General features: G+C 45.3%; 1 protein-coding gene across 1 annotated transcript; it reads right to left on the reverse strand.

Moving 5' to 3' along the window:
- Positions 1–550: 550 nt before the first annotated feature.
- Positions 551–11,089, reverse strand: DUT (deoxyuridine triphosphatase). Its single transcript, XM_084775517.1, has 7 exons — positions 10,886–11,089; positions 10,381–10,513; positions 8,896–8,987; positions 7,302–7,346; positions 1,422–1,496; positions 1,203–1,273; positions 551–918 (listed from the first exon to the last, which is right to left on the reverse strand). The coding sequence occupies exons 1-7, from the start codon at positions 11,031–11,033 to the stop codon at positions 862–864; spliced, it is 621 nt and encodes a 206-aa protein (XP_084631643.1). The 5' UTR covers positions 11,034–11,089; the 3' UTR covers positions 551–861.
- Between the last annotated feature and the right edge of the window lie 8,984 nt (positions 11,090–20,073).

The raw sequence follows: 20,073 nt of genomic DNA on the forward strand, positions 1-20,073 counted from the left end.
TTCTCCCAGTGCTCAGACAAGAGGACACAACTGTCCATTTAGCTGCTGTGGGGTCATAATACTCCAGACGCCAGGCTACATGAACCGTCATGTCCTCCGACAACATGGAACAGACCATTAACTGCAGACACCTGCACTGACAAGCCACCCCACACCTGTGCAGTGTGCTTAGGGCTATGGTCTCAGCGAGGGGTCACCATGCCGGCTGGGCTTTCAGTGATGCGGGTAACTTTGAGTCATTTCAACTCCTGTTTTTTAAGACCTCCCCCTTGGTTCTGTGAGCTTACTCACTCCTTCACCAACTAGTACTTTTGTGGGTTCCCAATCTGGGGTGGGCAGACCTTTAAAGGGCCAGTGACACACAGCACCAGTGCCGAAAAGAATAAGGAGTTAACTTTTAACATTCTCCCCCTTCCCTTAGCATCACAGAGTAGCCCTGGCTAGCCTCTTAACTCACAGCAATCTTCCTGACTCAGCTTCCAGGTGCCGTTACAGCCCTGAACCACACATGACCTCTTTTTGGTTCTTCAGTCAGCTTATTAAAATCGTATCTGCTAAACAACTTCAACTTTATTGTATAAAAAAGCTACAATTGATACAGCAATGAAAGCAAAACCAGTTGAGGGCTATAATTTAAAGACTATAACAACAACAACAAATCTAATTGTACATTCGGTTTTACAAGTCTGCATGTCAATGCCATCCTCACAATGCAGATTTTCAGGCACCGTTAACCAGGGACAGCGTAGTCCCCATGGGACCCTGACAGGGCTCCTTTCTCCCATCGTAGAACATGAAATGCTTCCAGAATGAAAGCTCCTGTTTACAGCACTGGAACAGCAAACTCCTTCAAGCAAGCTTTTAATTCTTTCCTGTGGAGCCAAAACCTCCTGAGCCCCTTTCAGTGTCATCCAGTGCCTGAAAGACATGACAGGAAGATGAACCAGGCGGTGTCCGAGCCTCTGCACGGCACACAAAGCCCTTTGCCTGACCGTCTCCTCCTTCAACCCTTCACCATCATCCGGACAGAAGCCACTCAACATTCTCAAACTAAAAAATTAATCTTGCTTAAGATATTCCCAGTCGCGCACACGATTTAGCCACAAACAGCACATTCTCAAACCCTCCTCCTGTCCACTACGCCACACGACTATGCCACGCCACACGACTATGCCACACCACTCACCGATTTCAACACTTACTTGAACTTCTTCTAAGTCCGGATAAAAAATCTGTTCACAAATGAGCTGCGCAATTCGATCACCTTTTTTCACTTTGAAGAAAATGCAAATAAAATACCAGTAAATACCAATATTTATTGATGTGCTTTCGACATCCTGTCTTGTTCAACGAGAACTGGAGTCAGCTTTACAGGTAAAACCAAAACTTACTATGTACGTGAGCATATGTATTTAACTCACCTTCAAACTTCTCTTTTCCAAAATTAAACAGCACGACACCAACGTTTCCTCTATAATCTTCATCTATGACACCAGCTGGAAGAGAAAATGTTATCTTGGTCTCTGCCATCAAAACGCCAGGGGTCTACAACCCTCTCAAAACCACTTTTTGAAAGGTTTTCTGAGATTCTTATTCTTACAGTGGACAAAGTGGATCTCCTTTGGTCCTACATAGTCTGAAAAAAAATTTTTTTTCTCCTCAAATACAAGAATTTAAAAGTGGGTCTCAATTTTTCCATGCTGGATGCTTATCAGCTGTGAGCACTTCCTACCTCAAGCTGGGCAGAGCAACTATGGTGCCCAACCTCCCAGTCCATATGCTGAAAAAGACTAGAAGGGGCTGGAGAGATGGCTCAGAGGTTAAGAGGACTGCCTGCTCTTCTAAAGGTCCTGAGTGCAGATCCCAACAGCTACACAACCAGGCTCACAACCATCTACTATGAAATCTGGTGCCCTCTTCTGGCCTGCAGGTGTTACATGGAGGCAGAACACTGTATACATAAAAAATAAATAAATCTAAAAAAAGAAAAAAAAAAGACTAGGAGAAAATTAAGAGCTGGACTTCAAGTCTTCTATGGTAACAGCTTGCACTGATACTCTGAATTACAAAGAAATTCACTTTATAAAGACACTCCAGAGCCTGGTGACCTGCAGCAGGAAGCAGTGGTGGCAGGGCTGAGCAGCAGCCTCGCAGCTCTTAGGATAGCGGCAGAACTGAGCCTTATACGGCCCCTGTCAATTCCAACCACTGTCCTATTGGCCAATAGCTAAGACCTCTGCACTGTCCTTTTTAAAACCCTGACTGTGCAGTAAACGCTGGCTGGTTAGCTTGCTGAGCTCAATTAAAGCTTCTGTTGTTGCTATAACAGCGCATGTGTGGGGGTCAGAAGGCAAGTGCTGGGTTCGGGTCTTTCTGTCTTTCCTTCTACCATGGGGGCCTGAACTCCCGCCGCCAGGCTCAGCAGCAGGCACCTTTACCCACTGAGCCATCTTGCTGGCCTTATGTAAAGACAGTAAGATTGTTTTTAAACATCTAATTAGTACCTGTTTATATTATAAAGCCAAATAGATTTTTACAGTAGACCTGCCAAGGCCCAGAAGATACATGCCCAGACTTGCCCTCAGCTGTGTCCAGAGTCAGGAACCTGATGTGTTTACGGAAGCACAGATAATGTGGCTAACAGCCCTCCCTCCGTTTCTGTTTTTAACATGGAGATCTAATCCACATGTCAAAGGCAGTTCATTCTGTCTAGACTAAGGGAGAGTCTATTTTTCCCCCAGTGGAACAGCAACAAACTTTTCACCAATCCAAATATTATATAAGGTTTCCTTTTTATTACCAATTTATTAGTTCAGGCCTTACTACTCAGGGAAAGAACTGATGTAAAGATGGGGCCAGCTATTTTTGTACTCTTTGGAGAAAGCTTGACTGCAGGACCGACGTAGTTTGTGCTTAACAAGGAAACTCCTCAGTGTAGAGCATGGGCCATGCTGGATGACCACGGAAGGCTGGAGAGTTTCCACCGTGGCTGACCCCTGAGGTTCGGCCTAATAAGCATATCTATTACAAGTTAAGTCTGTGAGCGATAACCTGGACTGACTTATTTTCTTGGTCATACTTTATTAGAAAACTAAATTACTCAAAACAGCATCACTATGCACAAGGTTAAAGCCAATATTATGGTAAGAAATTTTACTTTAAAATTCTTCCACACCAAATAATTATTCTCTGAAAGAGCAGAAATTCTAGCCATTCCTTCCAGATGCGTACGTAGAAAGGAAGCGCCGTTATCTCTATGCAGATATTATCTTACGTAACACCACTTACCCACCTGCTCTCGTGGTTTTGCTAAGATATACAAGGCACCCCTTGATGTGCATCCTTGTGCATTACTGCTACCTCAAATAAGTTACAAATAACTTTCTCGTGTCAAAGGATGGACACGTATATACATCCATGTATGTATTTGTGAGGATATCGCTGGATAACTCCCAAAGGAACAGCCACTCCAACGCCAGCAGCAACACTATGAGTGTGCATTTGCACTAGGACCAGACGGCAGCAGTCTGACTTACTGGCCAATATGATAAATATGACATTCCATGGCCCATTTCCATGTGGCTAGACATTTTTCTTTCCACATATATAATGGATACTTGCATATCACATGTTTTTTTATATTTTTGTCTATGATCGCTTTAGTGTGTTCTTTTTGAGTTACAAATATAGTAATTTTCTAGCATAAATATACCTCCTCTGTGTATCTACAAAGTTCTCTTGTTGAAGAGAGTATTCAAATAGCTATCTTGAATTCTATACGGCCAGCCTATTCTATATGCTTGGAACATGTAGGGGACAGGCTATATGGCCAATGTTCTTCCATCTTGTCAGAGCCTAGGTTCCTATTTCTTCAGCAGTCTGTCATTCAGAAACCAGCTGACCCTGTCGAGGTTCAGCAGTTAGACACCTGTTGTGGTTTATTGTGGGGGCTGGTCATTCTAAGACCCCCGAGCTACTCCTTTCTGGCTATAAACTAGCTTTTCCAGTAAGACTACTGGTAAGATCAGATTAAAGGCCAGCTGCCTGCGAGCAGCAGTTCTGGGAACTTTTTCCTGACTAACCAGATCTTTCACAACTTCCTTTTCTCTCTGGAATTTCTCTCTTCTGCAATTATAGCAGCTGTAAAGGTAGACACCTGCTGGAGCATTCCACAGTTAGGTATCCATAGCAACCCTTGCTTATGCAAATACCCATGCCTCTGTGCCTATAAAAACTCTGAACATTTTCAATAAACGGGGTTTGATCAGAATCCAGACTTGCCCCCTTCTTCGTGTCTTGTGTTCTGTCCCTATACAGGAAAATTTTCCTCCCGAGCGTTAGTTGAACCCCGGCACGCTGGGGCAGAATCCAGACTTGCCCTCATTTCTTTGTGTCTCCTGTCCCCCCACTTGTCTTCCCCCTCCATGGGTACCCATTGAAGACCTCACAGGATGAAACAGGAACACAAAAATGTGAAAGCCATCTACTTCCAAGCAAATAAACAATAAAAGCAATGTTGGCTCCGTGGCAAAGACCTATAATTTCAACTACCTGGGATGCTGAGGGAGGAGGCTGAGGGAAGGAGGCTGACGGAGGATGACTGCATGTTCATGGCTCACTTGGTAACTAGTGAGATTGTCTCTTGGAAGATGTGAAAAGAGGGGCCGGAGACGGCCTAGCAGCTAAGGGCACTAGCCGCTCTTGCAGAGGACTTGAGTTCAGTTCCCAGGACCTACATGGCAACTGCAAGGAAAGAGAGCACAAGAGACAAGAGGGAGGCAGAACTTTTGCCTCGAGGGTGTGTGAGCTCTTGGGTTCAATCCTAGCACTGCTATTACAAAAAAGGAAAGAGGCAAGAAACCCCCACAACATCCATCTTTTCTCTCCGAGGTTATAAGCATTGCGTATAATTCCTGTGGAGACTGATGCACTCTCACATCTCCCCATGAGCCTGCACTGAGGATCTTGGAAAGTTATTCATGGAAAAACCAGGCATTGGAACTGGCAGCGGTTAAGCCGACTGCAGGCAAGGTTTCTGTGTCACGGCTCTGGCATGTCATCGTTGGAAACGGCTTTGGTACAGATGCTCCACACCTACCAGATGTGAACTCAACACTTCCTCTCGACCCTACTTACAGCCCGAAGCCTCTAACAGCATCTCCTTTCAGTCGCCAACTACGATAAACTTGTACCTAGGAGACTTTTTTTATTTATTTTTTTAATATTCTGCATCCTGGAACATACCACAATGTGATTTTATGAGCAGCCTTGTACCAACCAACAGGCACACTAACTCTCCAATCACACGATGCCCCCCAGAGAGGTGTTTTAAGCAGAGTAAAATCTAGAAACAACGTTGGGAGAGACAAAAAGGAAGTTTCCACATGAAAACATCTATTACGTCCTTAGGAGACAGAACTGTTAACTCAAATTACTATGTGCCAAACACTATGGGCTGCTGCACACACATTACTTAGCTCTCATACCCCTCAGAGGTAGGCATGGTAATTTCTAGTTTCAGATGAGGATCGTCCCCTAAAATTGAAATTTCACTTAAAAATACAAAATCTTTTATAACTTTAAGTTAGATAACTAGCATATCCCAAGTGACCATATTTGAGTTGGTAAAATGTTAGTTTTTGGCTTAAAAAAAATGTACATGGTTGTTGTTTTGCCTGCATAGGTATCTGTGCATCACACAGCATGCACATTCAGTGCCTGAGGAGGTCTAACAGGGCGTCAGATACCCCAGAACTAGAGGTGAGTCCAACGGGTGCTGCGACCTGAGCTAGCTCCTCTGGAAGAGCAGCCAGTGCTCTTAACTGTTGGACCATCAGTGGCTTGTGAAAAATAATTTTTGAAAATTAAATATACCTAAGCCCTGGGAATTCTCAACCTAAGACAGGCTTGCAAATATCAACCTTGAGGCTATATAGATCAGAAAATTATTTTGGGGGTATCTGGCTTGTCCCACAGCGCCACCTAGTGACACTATAGGAGACTCCAGTACTTTAAAAAAACAGCTAAGGTGGTCTGGGCAGCCAAGCTTCATCCTGTACTCAATGAGCCTCCTCCTACCTACACTGGCACAGAACAGTTAATACAGGACAGTAAGGGGACGGGCAGCTTTTAATCCCACCAGTGAGAACAGTGGTGCTAGAAACACATTTCTAAGTCAGTTCTCTCATCTTAAAAAGCATCTTTTGGCATGGTTCTGTAAAAATGACAATCTAGGGCTGGAGAGATGGCTCAGAGGTTAAGAGCACCGTCTGCTCTTCCGAAAGGTCCGGAGTTCAATTCCCAGCAACCACCTGTAATGAGATCTGGTGCCTTCTTGTGATGGGGCAGGCACAGGTGTGGGCAGAATACTGTATAAGTAATAAATAAATCTTTTTTTAAAAAAAATGACAATCTAGCATACTTATACTTCTGAGGGCCAATGTGTCTGAAATGAAACACTGGACGAAGGCAAAAGTCAAAACACTAGCACATCAGTATAGCTGTGTGCCCCAGTAAGAGATCAGAAATAGACAATCCTATTCAGAGGGCCGATAAAGATGGCTCGGGGATGAGCAGCGCTTGCTGGTCTTGCAGAAGACCCCTAGTTTCACTTAACAGCACCCACATGGCAGCTCACAACCCTCTGTAACAGGTCTAGGGATGGCGCCCTCTTCTGGCCTCCAACAGAACCACACACGCACATGGCGCATTGTGTACGCACGAAGGCAAAAAAGGCTCACATACACCGGATAGGCAATATGTAAAAGTCCTATCGGGAAAGTGAACGTTCATTACAAATAAAGGCACGGTTAGAAGCCCTGTCGTAAGGACGGCTACCAGACGACACAGTTACAAAGGGGACAAGGGAAACAGGTGTCTCAGAAGATAATTTTGAGACATGTAGGAAAGCATCATGTGGAAAAAGTACCTTGTTATATTTTACAAAACAAGCATGGCCTTTTTCACAGAGCTAAGAAAACTCTTGACAAACTGGATCTGCCTTTCTAGAACCTTCTCCTCTATTAGTTCAGCTAACTATAACTCAATAACCACACAAAAGGTTTTCCCAGTCTAAGAACCAGTTTTGCACTAAACACAGATTATTAGCACAGCACGGCACAGCCGTTGGCCAGACTGCGCCTATTAGTAAAGTAACACGCGTTTCATGTAATACGATCCCTAAGCATTAGACATTACCGAATAGTGTTCGAACACCTGTAGCATTATCACCTCCTCGGGTTTACAAGTTCCCAGTGGCAAGGACACCCACAAAGTTTCATAGGATAAAGAGATAATGTTACCTCCCACATCTATGAAGTGCTTCACCGCCAAGCCGGACCGTGGGGCTAAAAACAAAACAGGAAAACAGTGGTCATTTCCAACGGTAAGGGGAAATAACAGACGCACTACTTTTTGACATAATTCAAGTACCGTGGCCTCCTCTAATGCGTCTGTTTTCACCCTAGTTACAGCTTGGAGCCCTCTGACCAGCGTCTCAGTCGTTTTCACTTATTATGACGTGTGCACGTGTATGATGTGTGTCCAAGGTCAGAAGACAACTCATGTGACCTCAGGTCTCTCCTCCTACACGAGGGGTCCCTGGGATGGAACCTGGGTCACAAGGCTTTCGTGACAAAGGCTTTCCTCGCTGAGCCATCTTTCTCACCCAACCTGTGGTTCAAAATGGGAGACTTGGACCATGAAACATGAGGAAGGGCCAAGGCCCTAACAGTGAACTAAAAATATCTATAGCTGTCGTCAAAAGCAAAATCTCCTATACATTTTTTTTTAATTCTAAAAAATAGGAAAACCGCTGTATAGCTTAAACTTGCTGATGAGGTCCACCTTAACCATCCTAATGTCTTCAGGTCCACCTTAACCATCCTAATGTCTAGCTCCTCGCTTCAGAGTAATCTAAAGCAGGCGCTATGGCAGTAACTGCTACCTCTCCCTGGGATATCTACCTCATTCCAGCTCTTGGCTTTTCTACCCTGGGACTTTAGAAGTGTAGTAGTTGGTGATGCTAGAGACCAGGAGAACCATTTTGCTCTTTTAGGGGCCAAAGTACCTAACAAAAAGCATTTACGTTTTTGACAACTTTGGAATCCACACTCTAGACAGGTGGTGTGCCCCTAAAAACCCCGGTCCACAGACTCACAGTCCATTTTCTCTCGGCAGTAACATACAAGGTACTTCTCTTGGAGTAGAGTGGCCCTCCGCCTCATCAATGGGATGCAGAACAGGTTAGGGTTCGGTGGATGCAGGCACTCCGGTAGTCTCTCCCACACAATATAAAATGCCAGGAGCCACCACTCTAAGGGCCATTTACTTACACAAATATAATCACTTACAAAGAATGTGACCTCATATGCAGACTAACTCTTGCAGAACTGACAATGCTAACCAGGAGGAAGTTTCATTTAAAAAGCACCTCAATAAAGCCGGGCCTGGTGGCGCACATCTTTAATCCCAGCCCTGGGGAGGCAGAGAGACAGGCATATCACTGTGAGTTCAAGGCCAGCCTGGACCACAGAGCAAGTTCCAGGACAGCCAGAGCTGTTACAGAGAAACCCTGTCTCAAAACAAACAAACAAAAAACCAAAATAAATAAATAAAAAGCACCTCAATTTTCTACTCTTCTGTGAAGTTGTAAGAACCAACAACTGGGTTGTCTACTTGATAACCCTATAAACCCAAGAAAGTATTCGAAATAAAAAGCAAAAAGAGGCCCAAAGCAGACCTGAGTCCCAGTTTTTTTTTAAGTGGGTGTATCTGGTCAGATGGCACTTCATTACCTTAGGACACAGCCCAGGCCTTATCTCTTCGCTTTGTGCCCACATGAGTTGTCATAAATGATGGACACGACAGTTGTTAGCCATTTCTTAAAGCTCTTACCTACTCTTCCATAGCAGCCAGAAGGGACAGCTATCTGAATGTCTGTCTTCACAACGGCTCTCTCCATGGGTGGAATCGTATAATCATAGGCACTAAAAAGTCATTTAAATCAAGTAAGTATTTATTAAACTGCTTTAACATTCTCACCTGTGAGTACGCACACAGAGTGTATATAGATAGGTCATCGCTTCATATAAACTTAGATCCTATAAGAAATCTTAATGATAGATTCTTAACACACCTAAAAAAGTATGCTTAGAAGGTAGTAGGTATTTTCTTTTAGCTTTATAAAGACAGCTGGTAGGCTGGACGTGGTGGCACACACCTTTAATGCCCGCACTCAGAGATCTCTATGACCTTCAGGCCAGCTGGTTCTACGAAGTGGGGATGGGGGTGGGGGGGAAGTAGATGTCAATATTGTCACTACTCTGAGTTTTTTGTCTCTGAAAGTGATGGCTGGGGAATTAGCGCGAGGCTCAGAAAGGCAGGCTTAATTCACTAACCTTATGGAAAGAAAATAAAAGCCAAGAAAAGGGCTCACTCACTAGGCCCTCACCCCATGCCAGGCACGTCTAACCTGCTAATGCATCTGAGCCCACTTTACTTTTGAAACGCGTCTCCTTTTGAGGAGAAAATCTCAAGACAAAACACAGGAGAGAGGCTGGGGTGCACTGCATTCCTTCTTGGCCAGGTAGTTCAATAAGCCTCCCACGCTATGGCTTTGAACTTGAGTGGCTGCTGGGAGAGCTAGTCTCCCAGAGCAGCTTCTGGGCTGGACACTGATCAAAATCGACTTTTGAAGATCTACCTGCCAAATGCTGTTGTCTCCAATACTGCAGCCCCCTTCCTGATAAAAAAACTTCAGACACTTTTACAATGTGCACCGGAAATTACTCTGGAGGCCTTAATTCAATCGGATAGTGTATAGAGTAGCTCCATTCCTTTCACATGGAATTTGCACTCTTAGACATCGGTCATTTTCAATATACAGAAAACACCGGCTTATTTAGGAGATGGCCAAATATCTCAAGTCTCTCCTAAGATGCGACACGCTAGTATAGACTCGGGTCATCGGGCTTGGTGGCCACGGCAAGTACTTTCACGTTGAAACATTTCACTAGCCCTGGATGCTGGTACTTAAGTTCCCAGTCCTTGGACGGAGTGAATGTATAATGCAAGCAGCTCTACGGATCTTTCTCCTACACTCCCACGTAGCCTTCCTAACATGCACACCACAGACGGTTACCCTACGGTCAAGGATACGCCTTGCTCATCCGGACCTTCCACTTGGAAAGGGTGGAGTGCACGCTGCAGAGTAACGCTTTGGAAATGTCACAACCGTTTACTCTCCATCCTGCGCTCTCGCCCAAAAACCCCTGCCGAAGTTTGCTCCAGGTGAACTCGAGTTTCTGCGCGTACGCGGTGGAGCCAAGACTGCACCGAGGCTCGGTGTTTGCATCCATGCCGCCGGGCCGTGGCTCTCACCTGTACAGGTCATAGCCTGCGGCACGCGCGGATCCGCGAGTGGGCGCCGTGGCGTGCTCCGAGAGCCGCACGAAGCGCAGAGAGGCGCCATCCTCCGCCCGAGCCCTCTTGCTCACAGAGCCGGCCGCAGCGTCTTCCGAGCAGGGCATGGCGGTAAAAGGGAGGAAAGCGGAATGCTGTGAGCGCGGGAGCCGGTAAGCCGGGGGCAAAAAAAAAAAAAAAAAAAATCTCCCGCCTGGACGAGCCCACCGCGCAAGACAGGGGCGCGGCCTTCCGCAAAGGGCTCGAGCGCGGGCAAGCGGAGGCTCCGCCCGCCGCAAGCTCCCCTCCCCGGGGGACCCCAATGGATTCGCTCCCGCGCTCGGGCCCGACCTCACGGCTACCTAAGCAGCTCTAGCTTCCCGACCAGCGCGCGCGCTCCCGCCCCCGCCTCCCCCAGAAGCGCGCGCGCTCCCGCCCGGCCTCCCCTAGCAGCGCGCGCTCCCGCCCCAGCCACCCACCTCACCCAAGCGCGCTCCCGCCCCGCCCCGCGCGCCCCCGGTCGGGACGCCGCAGGTTCCGTGGCAGCTTCGGCTCTGCGCGGACGCGAGCGCGCACGAACGGTGCAGAGCCCGCAGGAGGCGGCCGTGCAGCCACGAGCACAGGAGTGGCATGGCGGGGCCCTCCCTGGGCCTCCCTGGAGCTGTAGGCCCTACAGGCCCAGCGCCCGCGGCCCCGCCCCGCGCTCCGCCTTGACGTTCAGCGGCACAAACGTGAGACCTTTTTCCTTGCGCAAAAGGACAGGCAGGCCGTTTTAAAATATCTTGACATCAGCCAAAGCAATAGGGAGAATCCATGGCTGGGAGTCAAACATTTTTTTGGCTTTTCAGAGGGGATAGTTAAGGAACTTTCTAGACTCCCCGGGTTTATCTGGACTTTGCCAGAAACACACGAAACTCATGTTGTGGTGCACTCTGATTTTTCAAAATAAGTAGAAGGCCCAAGGCACTTTTATTGAAATGTCAACTAAACGTATCAGAGGACAGTTGTCACTCCCATGCCTTTTCTACAGGCCAGCGAGGTTCTTCTGGTGGGTGTGCAGTACACTATACGTCCTGGGGCTTTTTAAAGAATCTGTTGTCGCGCAGTTGCATGATGTGTACGCATGCTCCTGCGGGTCATGCCAGTGTGAGATCACCTCCACCTTCCGCCTTTCGGTGGGTTTGGGGTAGACCTCTGGTTTGCCAGGCTTGAGCAGCAAGCACGTTTTCCCACTCAGCCTGCTTCCTGGGCCCCAGGCTTTACATTTTATCTCAACGCCATAACTTTCCAAACTGTCTAGCAATGTGATCAGATTTCTGCTCATTTTCCGACTTGAGCTGTTATCCCACAAGCCTCTGGTCAGTGCCTTTCTCAGAGTTTCTAATTCCTGCTTTGGCTTCAGCAAAACTCAATTTATCTCCAAGAGACGTTCTGGAAAAAACTTAACTGATGTGCCAGGCCTGTCTTCATTCAGCACTGTTTACTATCTGAACATTTTCTTGGTACTACATACTGCATGTGCATATATTTTCTTGTCCATTGTCAACTTGTTAGTTAGATACAAAGTTCATGAAGGAAGGACCCTATAGGACTTGATTGGCCTTCGTATTCTTGGTGTCTTAACAGTGGGTTTCAAAAGCCCACACCAAGCTTCACTCCCTCTCCCTCTCTTCCCCTCCTCTTCCCCTCCCCCCTCCTTCTCTCCTGCCTGAGGATCAAGGTATAGCTCCCAGCAGCTGTTTCAGCACCACGCCCACCTGCCTGTTTCCCACCATGCTAGTAATGGACTAACCCTCTGAGACTGGAAGCCAGCCCCAATTAAATGCTTTCTTTAGTTGACTTTGCTAGTGTTCTGCTTCAGTTGGCCTACCTGTGACGTCACTGCTACGTGACACGGGGGCGTGGCCCTGCCCAGGGCCATATAAAAGGACAAACCTCTACGTGGTGCTCTCATACTGGACTATGGTGTCATGGATCCAGCACCCCTCTCTTAGTATGGTCCTTCATTTTCCTGGGTTCTTTGATAGTTTCTAAAGAGAGTTCACAGGAGAGAAACTGTTTGAAACCTGTTTCTCTTATCCTGTAATAACTACAGTGACTCCCTTTTCCTAGTCCCAGAGTAAAATCTCACTTCACTCAAGAAATTTACAACGAGGAGCGACTTTGCCCTCATCTTATCTCCCATAACACGTCCTGTATCATTTACCTGTCACTTAGCTTCGGTGTGTGATCTCACATCTTATCTTCCAGATTAGCACAAGCCATTTCACTTCATGAATGCCTCAGAGTACTAACAGAGTGTTTTAGTCAAACAAAAATGTCAAGGGGCTTACAACGCTTAGCACCAGGCTAGCGCGGATCCTGTGGCATCTTTTGTTAACTTGGGTATAGAAAGTGTTTTCTTATGATCACTTTTCATCTGGGGTTGTTTTAGACCGGACAGAGAAAGGGCTATTAGCCAAGTGAGAAGGAGTGTCAGGACTCTGAGGGGGTAAACAGCACAGGGCAGTGTCAACCACAGTGGAAATTGGCTCCAAAAGAACATGAACCCTACATGCAAGCCACTGCAGCTAAGAGCTAGACATCCTCCCATCATGGCTTGTTCTATAGGAGACAGCCATCACCAGTCCTGCTGACTAATTTAACTGCATATGCGCAGCAGCAGCTTGAAACTTGAGGGTCTAATAGGAGCTAGGCCATTCAACGTCAGGTGCTCTGTGGTCAGCATCAGAGTCCTTGTCCTCCTTCCATTCTCTGCAGGCTTCACCGTGTCCCAAGGAGACTATGACAACTGAGCAGCCTCAGCACCCAGGCCACCGCCGCCCATGTTCTTTGCCTCTGGTAAGAAGACTGGTGAGTGATCGGGATTCACTTCAGTGTTGGTTGTGCCCTTCCCGAAATGCTTCTTCTTCTCAGGTGCATTCCTGATCCTTCTCAACTTAAGATTCAAGTTTAAAAAAAAAAAAAATCTAAGAAGAGCCAGGTATGATGGCGCACACCTTTAATCCCAGCTCTCCAGGGGCAGAGGCAGGTAGATCTCTGAGTCTGAGGCCAGCCTGCCCTACAGAGCAAGTTCCAGGATAGCCGGGGCTGCACTGTGAGACCCTGTCTCAAAAACAAACAAACAAACAAATAAATAAACAAAATATTTTAAGAAGAGTCTTTGTTTTTCTTACTCTCATGTCTTGCCCTCTTTAAAAATAGTCTCCTCGGTTGGAGAGACGGCTCAGTGGTTAAGAGCGCTGCCTACTCTTCCAAAGGTCCTGAGTTCAATTCCCAACAACCACACGGTGGCTCACAACCATCTGTAATGTGATCTGATGCCCTCTTCTGGCCTACAGGTGTACATGCATGCAGAACACTGTATACATAATAATAAATGTTAAAAAAAAAAAGTAATGATGTGAAAAAAAATTAAAAAAACAAATAAATAAAAATAGTCTCCTCCTGGGCACCAGCTAATACTTTACCTATTTGATGAATTTTCATTATGCAGGGATATATGAAATGATATGTTTATTCATTTCACCTCCTTGTTGTGCGTCTGTCCCTGACTAGCATGGAAGCACCCTGGTGGATTTAAAACTGTGAGTTGGTTTCTTTTTAGAGTTCTAATTATTGTCTTACCCATTTTCTGTCTTCTTTTAAGCTTACTAAACATTTATTTCATGTTTTCTTGTTATGTCTTACTGTTTTTTTTTAGGGGGGGAGGTTGTTTTGTTTTGAATGTGTGTTTGCTTTTTCAGTGTTTAAAATATGAAATTAGCCTAATTCTTTTTTTTCCCCCTGGATAATACCAGGTTTTTGTCATGCTTTGACATTGTTAATCCTTTTTTTTTTTTTTAATTTAAGTGCTTAATTTTGATAATCCCCATTATTTGTGGTACTTTGAATAGCCATTTTAAGCAATGTTTACCTATGGCAATGCATTATTTTTAAGACATCTCTTACAAACTGAGACTCTGGAACATTTGATGGAACTCACAGCCTAAGTTAATAACACATCTTGGGGTTACTTAAATTTAAGATTTTTATCTTACTACTTACTCAGACTGTTTGTTTGACCCGCCTTTTAGAGCACAGTAGAACAACCAACCATACCTAGTTGGGTTTCCCATGTAGTTAACATTTAAAACCTAAGCTAATGCATACTTGTAGTCATAAGTTATGTATTCTCCCATTCCTCTGACACAGAGAGCAAGTCATGCTATGGTAATAAATGCTAGATATGCAAATATGTTGAAGGAAACCTTTTAAAATGATCACTTCCTGTAAATGTTGACAACAACATGTGGATATTGCTTGATAGAATTTGCTTGTTATTGGATCAGTTAGAGCCATTGCCTTAATACCTTATAAAAGTCCCTGCTGAAGATTCCCAAGGTGTCCCTCATTCCTTCCCCTGTGTGATGCTGTAGAAAAGAGAGAGCAAAGCCCTTTGTTGGGGATATACAGATACAGGATAAGATTGACAAGAGAGCACCCAGTCAGGCGCAGACTGAGACTCATGCCCCAGATACACAAGAATAATAAAGACACAGGGAGAGGCAAGTAGAGATCCAAATCTGGCTTCACTCTTGATTAAATCACACACCAAGTGGAACTGATTTTAGATTTGCTTTTCTTCATGGGACACCGATGCATTATTGGTGACGAATGCATCCGAGCCAACACATTCTCCCTCCTCTTCCCATGTCTCAGACCTCTGGCCAGTGTCACTGTTTCTCTATCCAACTTGCTGTGGAGAAGGCCCTTGGTAGAGGAGCTTTTTCAGATTTGAGGGCTTTGAAACGCTTGCATTCCTTCTCAGTGGGAGGATATTTTCTTGGACAGTAATGCAGGAATGGAAGAGAGGCAGGCAGGAATGGAAGACTGTTCTTATTATTCTTAGCTGGCCAACTCTGTCTGAATTTAGACCATGCCAAAAATGGGCCAGAGTCACCAAGTTTCTTATGCTGAAGTTCACCATCAGACACGGATGCCATGAGAATGCAGAAGTCACTTAGGGCTCTGACATGCAAGCTGAAAAGTGTCCCTTTGCTTCTCTTCTGGAGGCTTTTGCAACAAGGAACAAAATCTGAGGCAAGCTGGCAGGGAGTGGGGATAGGATGGGGGATGGGGGAAGTGTGCCCTTGTAAACAGATGCTTACATAGGGGAGTGGAAAAAATGAACTGATAATATACGGAATGATAAGTTTAAATAAAACACTGAGCATCTAGATCAGTGTCTTTAATGTAAATTATTCTTCTAGAATTTCAGAATGCTTTTTGCTAATATAATATTTTAAAACGTTTTGACCCAATAAATACACCATTGTGGGGTCTGCAGAGATGGATCAGTAGATTGTTTGCCATAAAAAAAAAAATAGGAAGACTTGAGTTCGATACCCACTACGATGTAAAAAACAAAGTGTCATGGTGTGCACTTTCTATTCACAGCACTGGGGAGTGGAGACAGACAGACCACTGGGGTTACCTGGGCGGCCATCCTAGTCTATTGGGTAATTTCCAGGTCAATGAAAGGCCCTGTCTATGAAAACAAGGTGAATGTCTCCTAAGAAATTACCCAGGAGGTGGATGACCTCTGGCTTACACACACACACACACACACACACACACACACACACACACACACCTAGAAAATAATGGCATTGAGAATCCTCTGAGAATCTCTTGTGTCCACCAGAAGTGTGTTCAGACATATTTGAAAATATTTTGTCAGTGTATAATTTAGGAACCACACATGACTATTCCTCCAAGACTCCCATGAAGAGTACAATGAACAGATGCAGGATTTTGACTTCGTGGGGTCAGCACTGGGATTTTAAGTATACAAAGAGCTCAGGAGGGGTTCGAGAGATGGCTCAGTGGCTAGGAGAACTGGTTGTTCTTGCAGAGGACCTGGGTTCAGTTCCCAGCACAAACACAAAGGCTCACAACCCTTCCTAACTCCCGTTCCAGGGGTTCAGACACCCCCCCCCCGACCTCCATGGGCACCAAGCACGCGTGCAGTTCAGGTATCGACACGCCAGCAAAAGACCCATACATGTGGCAGGATATCTGATCACATGATGAAGCCTGAGATTGTGAACTGGAAAAACCTGTTTCTTGTTGTGGTGTGGCTCAGGCCTAGCACTGACCTTTAACCCAAGAGCTCTCTGTAAACAAGAGCTAAATAAAGTCAACGGTAGGTCAAGAGGTGGAGCGAGCAACCAGTTGACAAGGAGTGAACATAAGAAAACACAGGAAGGAGGGACATCGAGTTGAAGGGTATTTAAGACAACGTGGAGAAGGAGAAGGGACTTTTTCCTCATGGGATGGCTGCGTAGGAAAGTCAGCCCGGTGCTTTCTCTGCCTCTCTGCGCTAGTAGGCTTTTACCCCAGCATCTGGCTCAAAAATCAAACGTTTGGGATTTTGTTTTAAAAAACTACACATACATACACATACACATAAAAATAAATAGAAGTTAAAAAGACATAGCTCTCTAAATTGACACAAAATTGACTGTCAGTTAAATGGCTTGGAAACTAATCACACAAGCATTTCTTACTGTAAAACTATGAACTGACTCATAAGTATCGCCTTGCCGTGCTGCAGAAGCTGGTGGGGATCAGAGTGCTTAACAGTAAAATCTGACAGTCTAGTGTTCTCTTTAATACACTGAACGTTCAATCTAACTTAGCAAGGGCAGCCATGATGAAGAGATGACTCTAGATTATACAGTCTCCATAATTACAGTTTTGAGATGAGCTATTGTTATCTCATTTGAAAGCATTGTTTAGCTCCTATGAAGTAAACAGTGTAAAAGCGACAGCCTTAAGAAGAGAAGCACACAGGACGATGACCAGAGAGCTTGGCTGAAGCCAGCCCACGTCCGGACCTCAGGGTCCTTTGTTTTTTTGGGTTTTTTTGTTTGTTTTTGTTTTTTTTTTTGTTTTTTGAGACAGGGTTTCTCTGTGTAGCCTTGGCTGTCCTAGACTCACTTTGTAGACCAGGCTGGCCTCGAACTCACAGCGATCTGCCTGCCTCTGCCTCCCGAGTGCACCACCACGCCCAGCTCTCAGGGTCCTTTGGTTGCTCCTCATGGTTAGATTCCATCACTTTGGGGATTTATTTTTAGATAATTTTGTGGGCTCCTCACACCCTAGAAATAATTTCTTCACACCTAGTCACTATTACCAGCTCTGCCAAACCTGCTGTGCGGAAGATTTCTGGTAGAGACATCATCATCTTAAATCCATGAGCAAGGCTGGAGTCTTTGTTCCTAGCATTATTATAATTATTTTATTTTATTTTAATTTTTGGTTTTTTTGAGACAGGGTTTCTTTGTGTAACAGCCCTGGATGTCCTGGACTTGCTTTGTAGACCAGGCTGGCCTCAAACTCACAAAGATCTGCCTGCTACTTCCTCCTGAGTGCTAAGATTAAAGGCATATGCCGCCATGCCCGGCTCCTAGTACTAATTTTGTGGTGTAATTTTATTAATCATCACAGAACAGACAGCATTCAGAGTGTCTGCTGCTTTGCTACTGCTTTGTTAATTAAGCAGAATGGTGATCGTTAGGACAAGTCACAAAGATGCCCCATCAGCAACTGAATGGGACTGAAAAGCTGAAACTGAACTTACTATCGAGTACAAAATGGAAGCCCAAGCGATAAGGGGCTGTAAATGGAGGGGCTTCCATGTACTGAACCGGGACACACTTGAGGAGCCATGGTCCTTCTCTATCTCTTCTGGCCCTTAATGCTTCTTTATAGCATTTACGTCTTCCTTTCTCATCTTTGAAGGGTATTATTGGACTGCACAATTAGCTTTATAATATGGTCATTGCTGTGGACTGGTCCCTGGTGACAGCATCATTATATGGTTCCATCTGGTCATGAGGACAGAATTAATTTAATTCCAGCATGGTGACTAATTTTTCATTTTTAATTGTTCTAGACACCCTTCATGCAATGCCTCACAATTCACTCACATTTACAATTTGAGTCCAAGTAAAGGGCATAATAGTTTTGAAGTATCTGTTTTGATTATCCAGATTTGCCCCATACACACACCTGTGTTACTTATCTAGATGGGATGGTCTTCTGCACAGGATGGGAAACAGCAGAAAGGAGGATTACAGCACAGAGCTCCCACTGAAGGCTTTTTCCCTCTTCCCTCACCTGTACTCATTGCTTTTCTGTTACTGAATCCAAAATATCCCACAGAAGCAATTTGAGGAAAGACAGGTTATTAGATGCACGATTTCAGATTCAGTTTGTCTTGGTGTAATGAAGGAAAGGCAGAGATGTTCACTGTGGCAAAAGCTTGTGGCACTGGTTGTTCACACGTCATGGACCAGGAAACATAATCCTTCACGTCCTTAGCTCCTCCTCCAAATGTCTTCTGAGAACAAGAAACTTTCACCTCAGAAAGCCTGATTTCACTTTCCTAGTTACCTATGTCCCCTTAATTCTCCCTCAAGAATATCCAAGATCACACTGTTGTAGTTAGGGTAAGAGTTTCCCCTAAAAGGCTTGGATCCCAGTTCTTGGATCCAGCCATAAAGAGGCAGTTGAACCATGAAGATTCTGCCCTATTCAGTCATTAATCCATTGATTGATTCATAATTTGATGACATTTTGGGGAGGTGGTAGACACTCTGAGAGGAAGTAGGTCACCAAAGGAGTATTCTTGGAGGTGTTTCTTGTCCTGAGTTCCTTCCCCTAGCTCTGTCTTTTCTTCCTCATTTGCTATGAAGGGAAAAACATCTTCTCTTTACCATTGACTGGACGTTTCACCCTCCCCCAGAGCAACCGAGGCAACCAGAGTGGATAAAACCTCAGAAGCACTGAATCAAAACAAAATCTTTTCTCCTTTGAGGTGTTATTCTCAAATATTTGTCACAGTGGAAAAGTGACAGGATGGGGGTAGGGGGTGATGGGGTGGTAGGTATTTCTAGAAGCCAGCACAAAGTGGGAAATTATACTTTAGGACAAATCAACTCTCAAGTAAATTAGAGAGAAGTGGGCCATGAGCCAAGAGAAGGAATCCTTTCATATACTCAGTGGTGGTGTAATGTCAAGTTCCTAGGGAAGAGGAGGAGGAGTTTGTATGGCAAGGAAAAAATGGGGGAGGGTAGTTGTCTTGGTTTCTTGTCGAGAAGAGGCCTACAGTGAGAGGAAGGCCTTCCCTGAGGGGAGAGAAGGTCAGGGAGCCCAAGGTTCTGAGTCTTCATCGTGTGCAGGTAGACAAACGCACAAACAAAACAAAACAGAAAGGTGTGTGTCTGGGAAAGTGGAAACTTGAAATTTTCTTGAGGGCCCCTCCTCGGCTCTGAGAAACTACAAGCAACCACTGATACAGGAGGCATTGGGGAGACTCTGACCAGCTAAGCCGAGCTCTAAGAATATCAGAAGCTGAGCGATTCCGCTGCCTACAAGTTGTGCAGAGGGGCTCCAGGTTGCAGCTTCCATGAGGAGTTGTTGCCGTGCTGGGGCGGGATGTTGAGTGCTGCACCTGTTTTTAAGTCTTCTCTGCTGATGTCAGAAAGCTCTCACTCTTCCTCCTGCTAGGAACCCCAATAATGACTCATTGGATCTGGGTTCAGGAAACTGGACTTTGGTCAACTGTTATTTTGATCTTTCCTGAGTTCTCTTTCTGGGAAGAGTAAGTATATACAAGCATGT

Source organism: Acomys minous (assembly GCF_964271855.1).
Source record: "Acomys minous genome assembly, chromosome: 3".
Lineage (NCBI taxonomy): Eukaryota > Metazoa > Chordata > Mammalia > Rodentia > Muridae > Acomys > Acomys minous.

What these genes read in the sequence shown, in the direction of transcription:
- DUT (XM_084775517.1), bottom strand. Translation starts at nt 11,033, where the DNA reads ATGCCACTCCTGTGCTCGTGGCTGCACGGCCGCCTCCTGCGGGCTCTG. An exon ending in GCACTTCATAGATGTGGGAG is followed by an intron (nt 1,497 to 7,301) that starts GTAACATTATCT and finishes TTTCTCTTCCAG; the next exon opens with CTGGTGTCATAGATGAAGAT. An exon ending in TGGAAAAGAGAAGTTTGAAG is followed by an intron (nt 1,274 to 1,421) that starts GTGAGTTAAATA and finishes TTTTCTTCAAAG; the next exon opens with TGAAAAAAGGTGATCGAATT.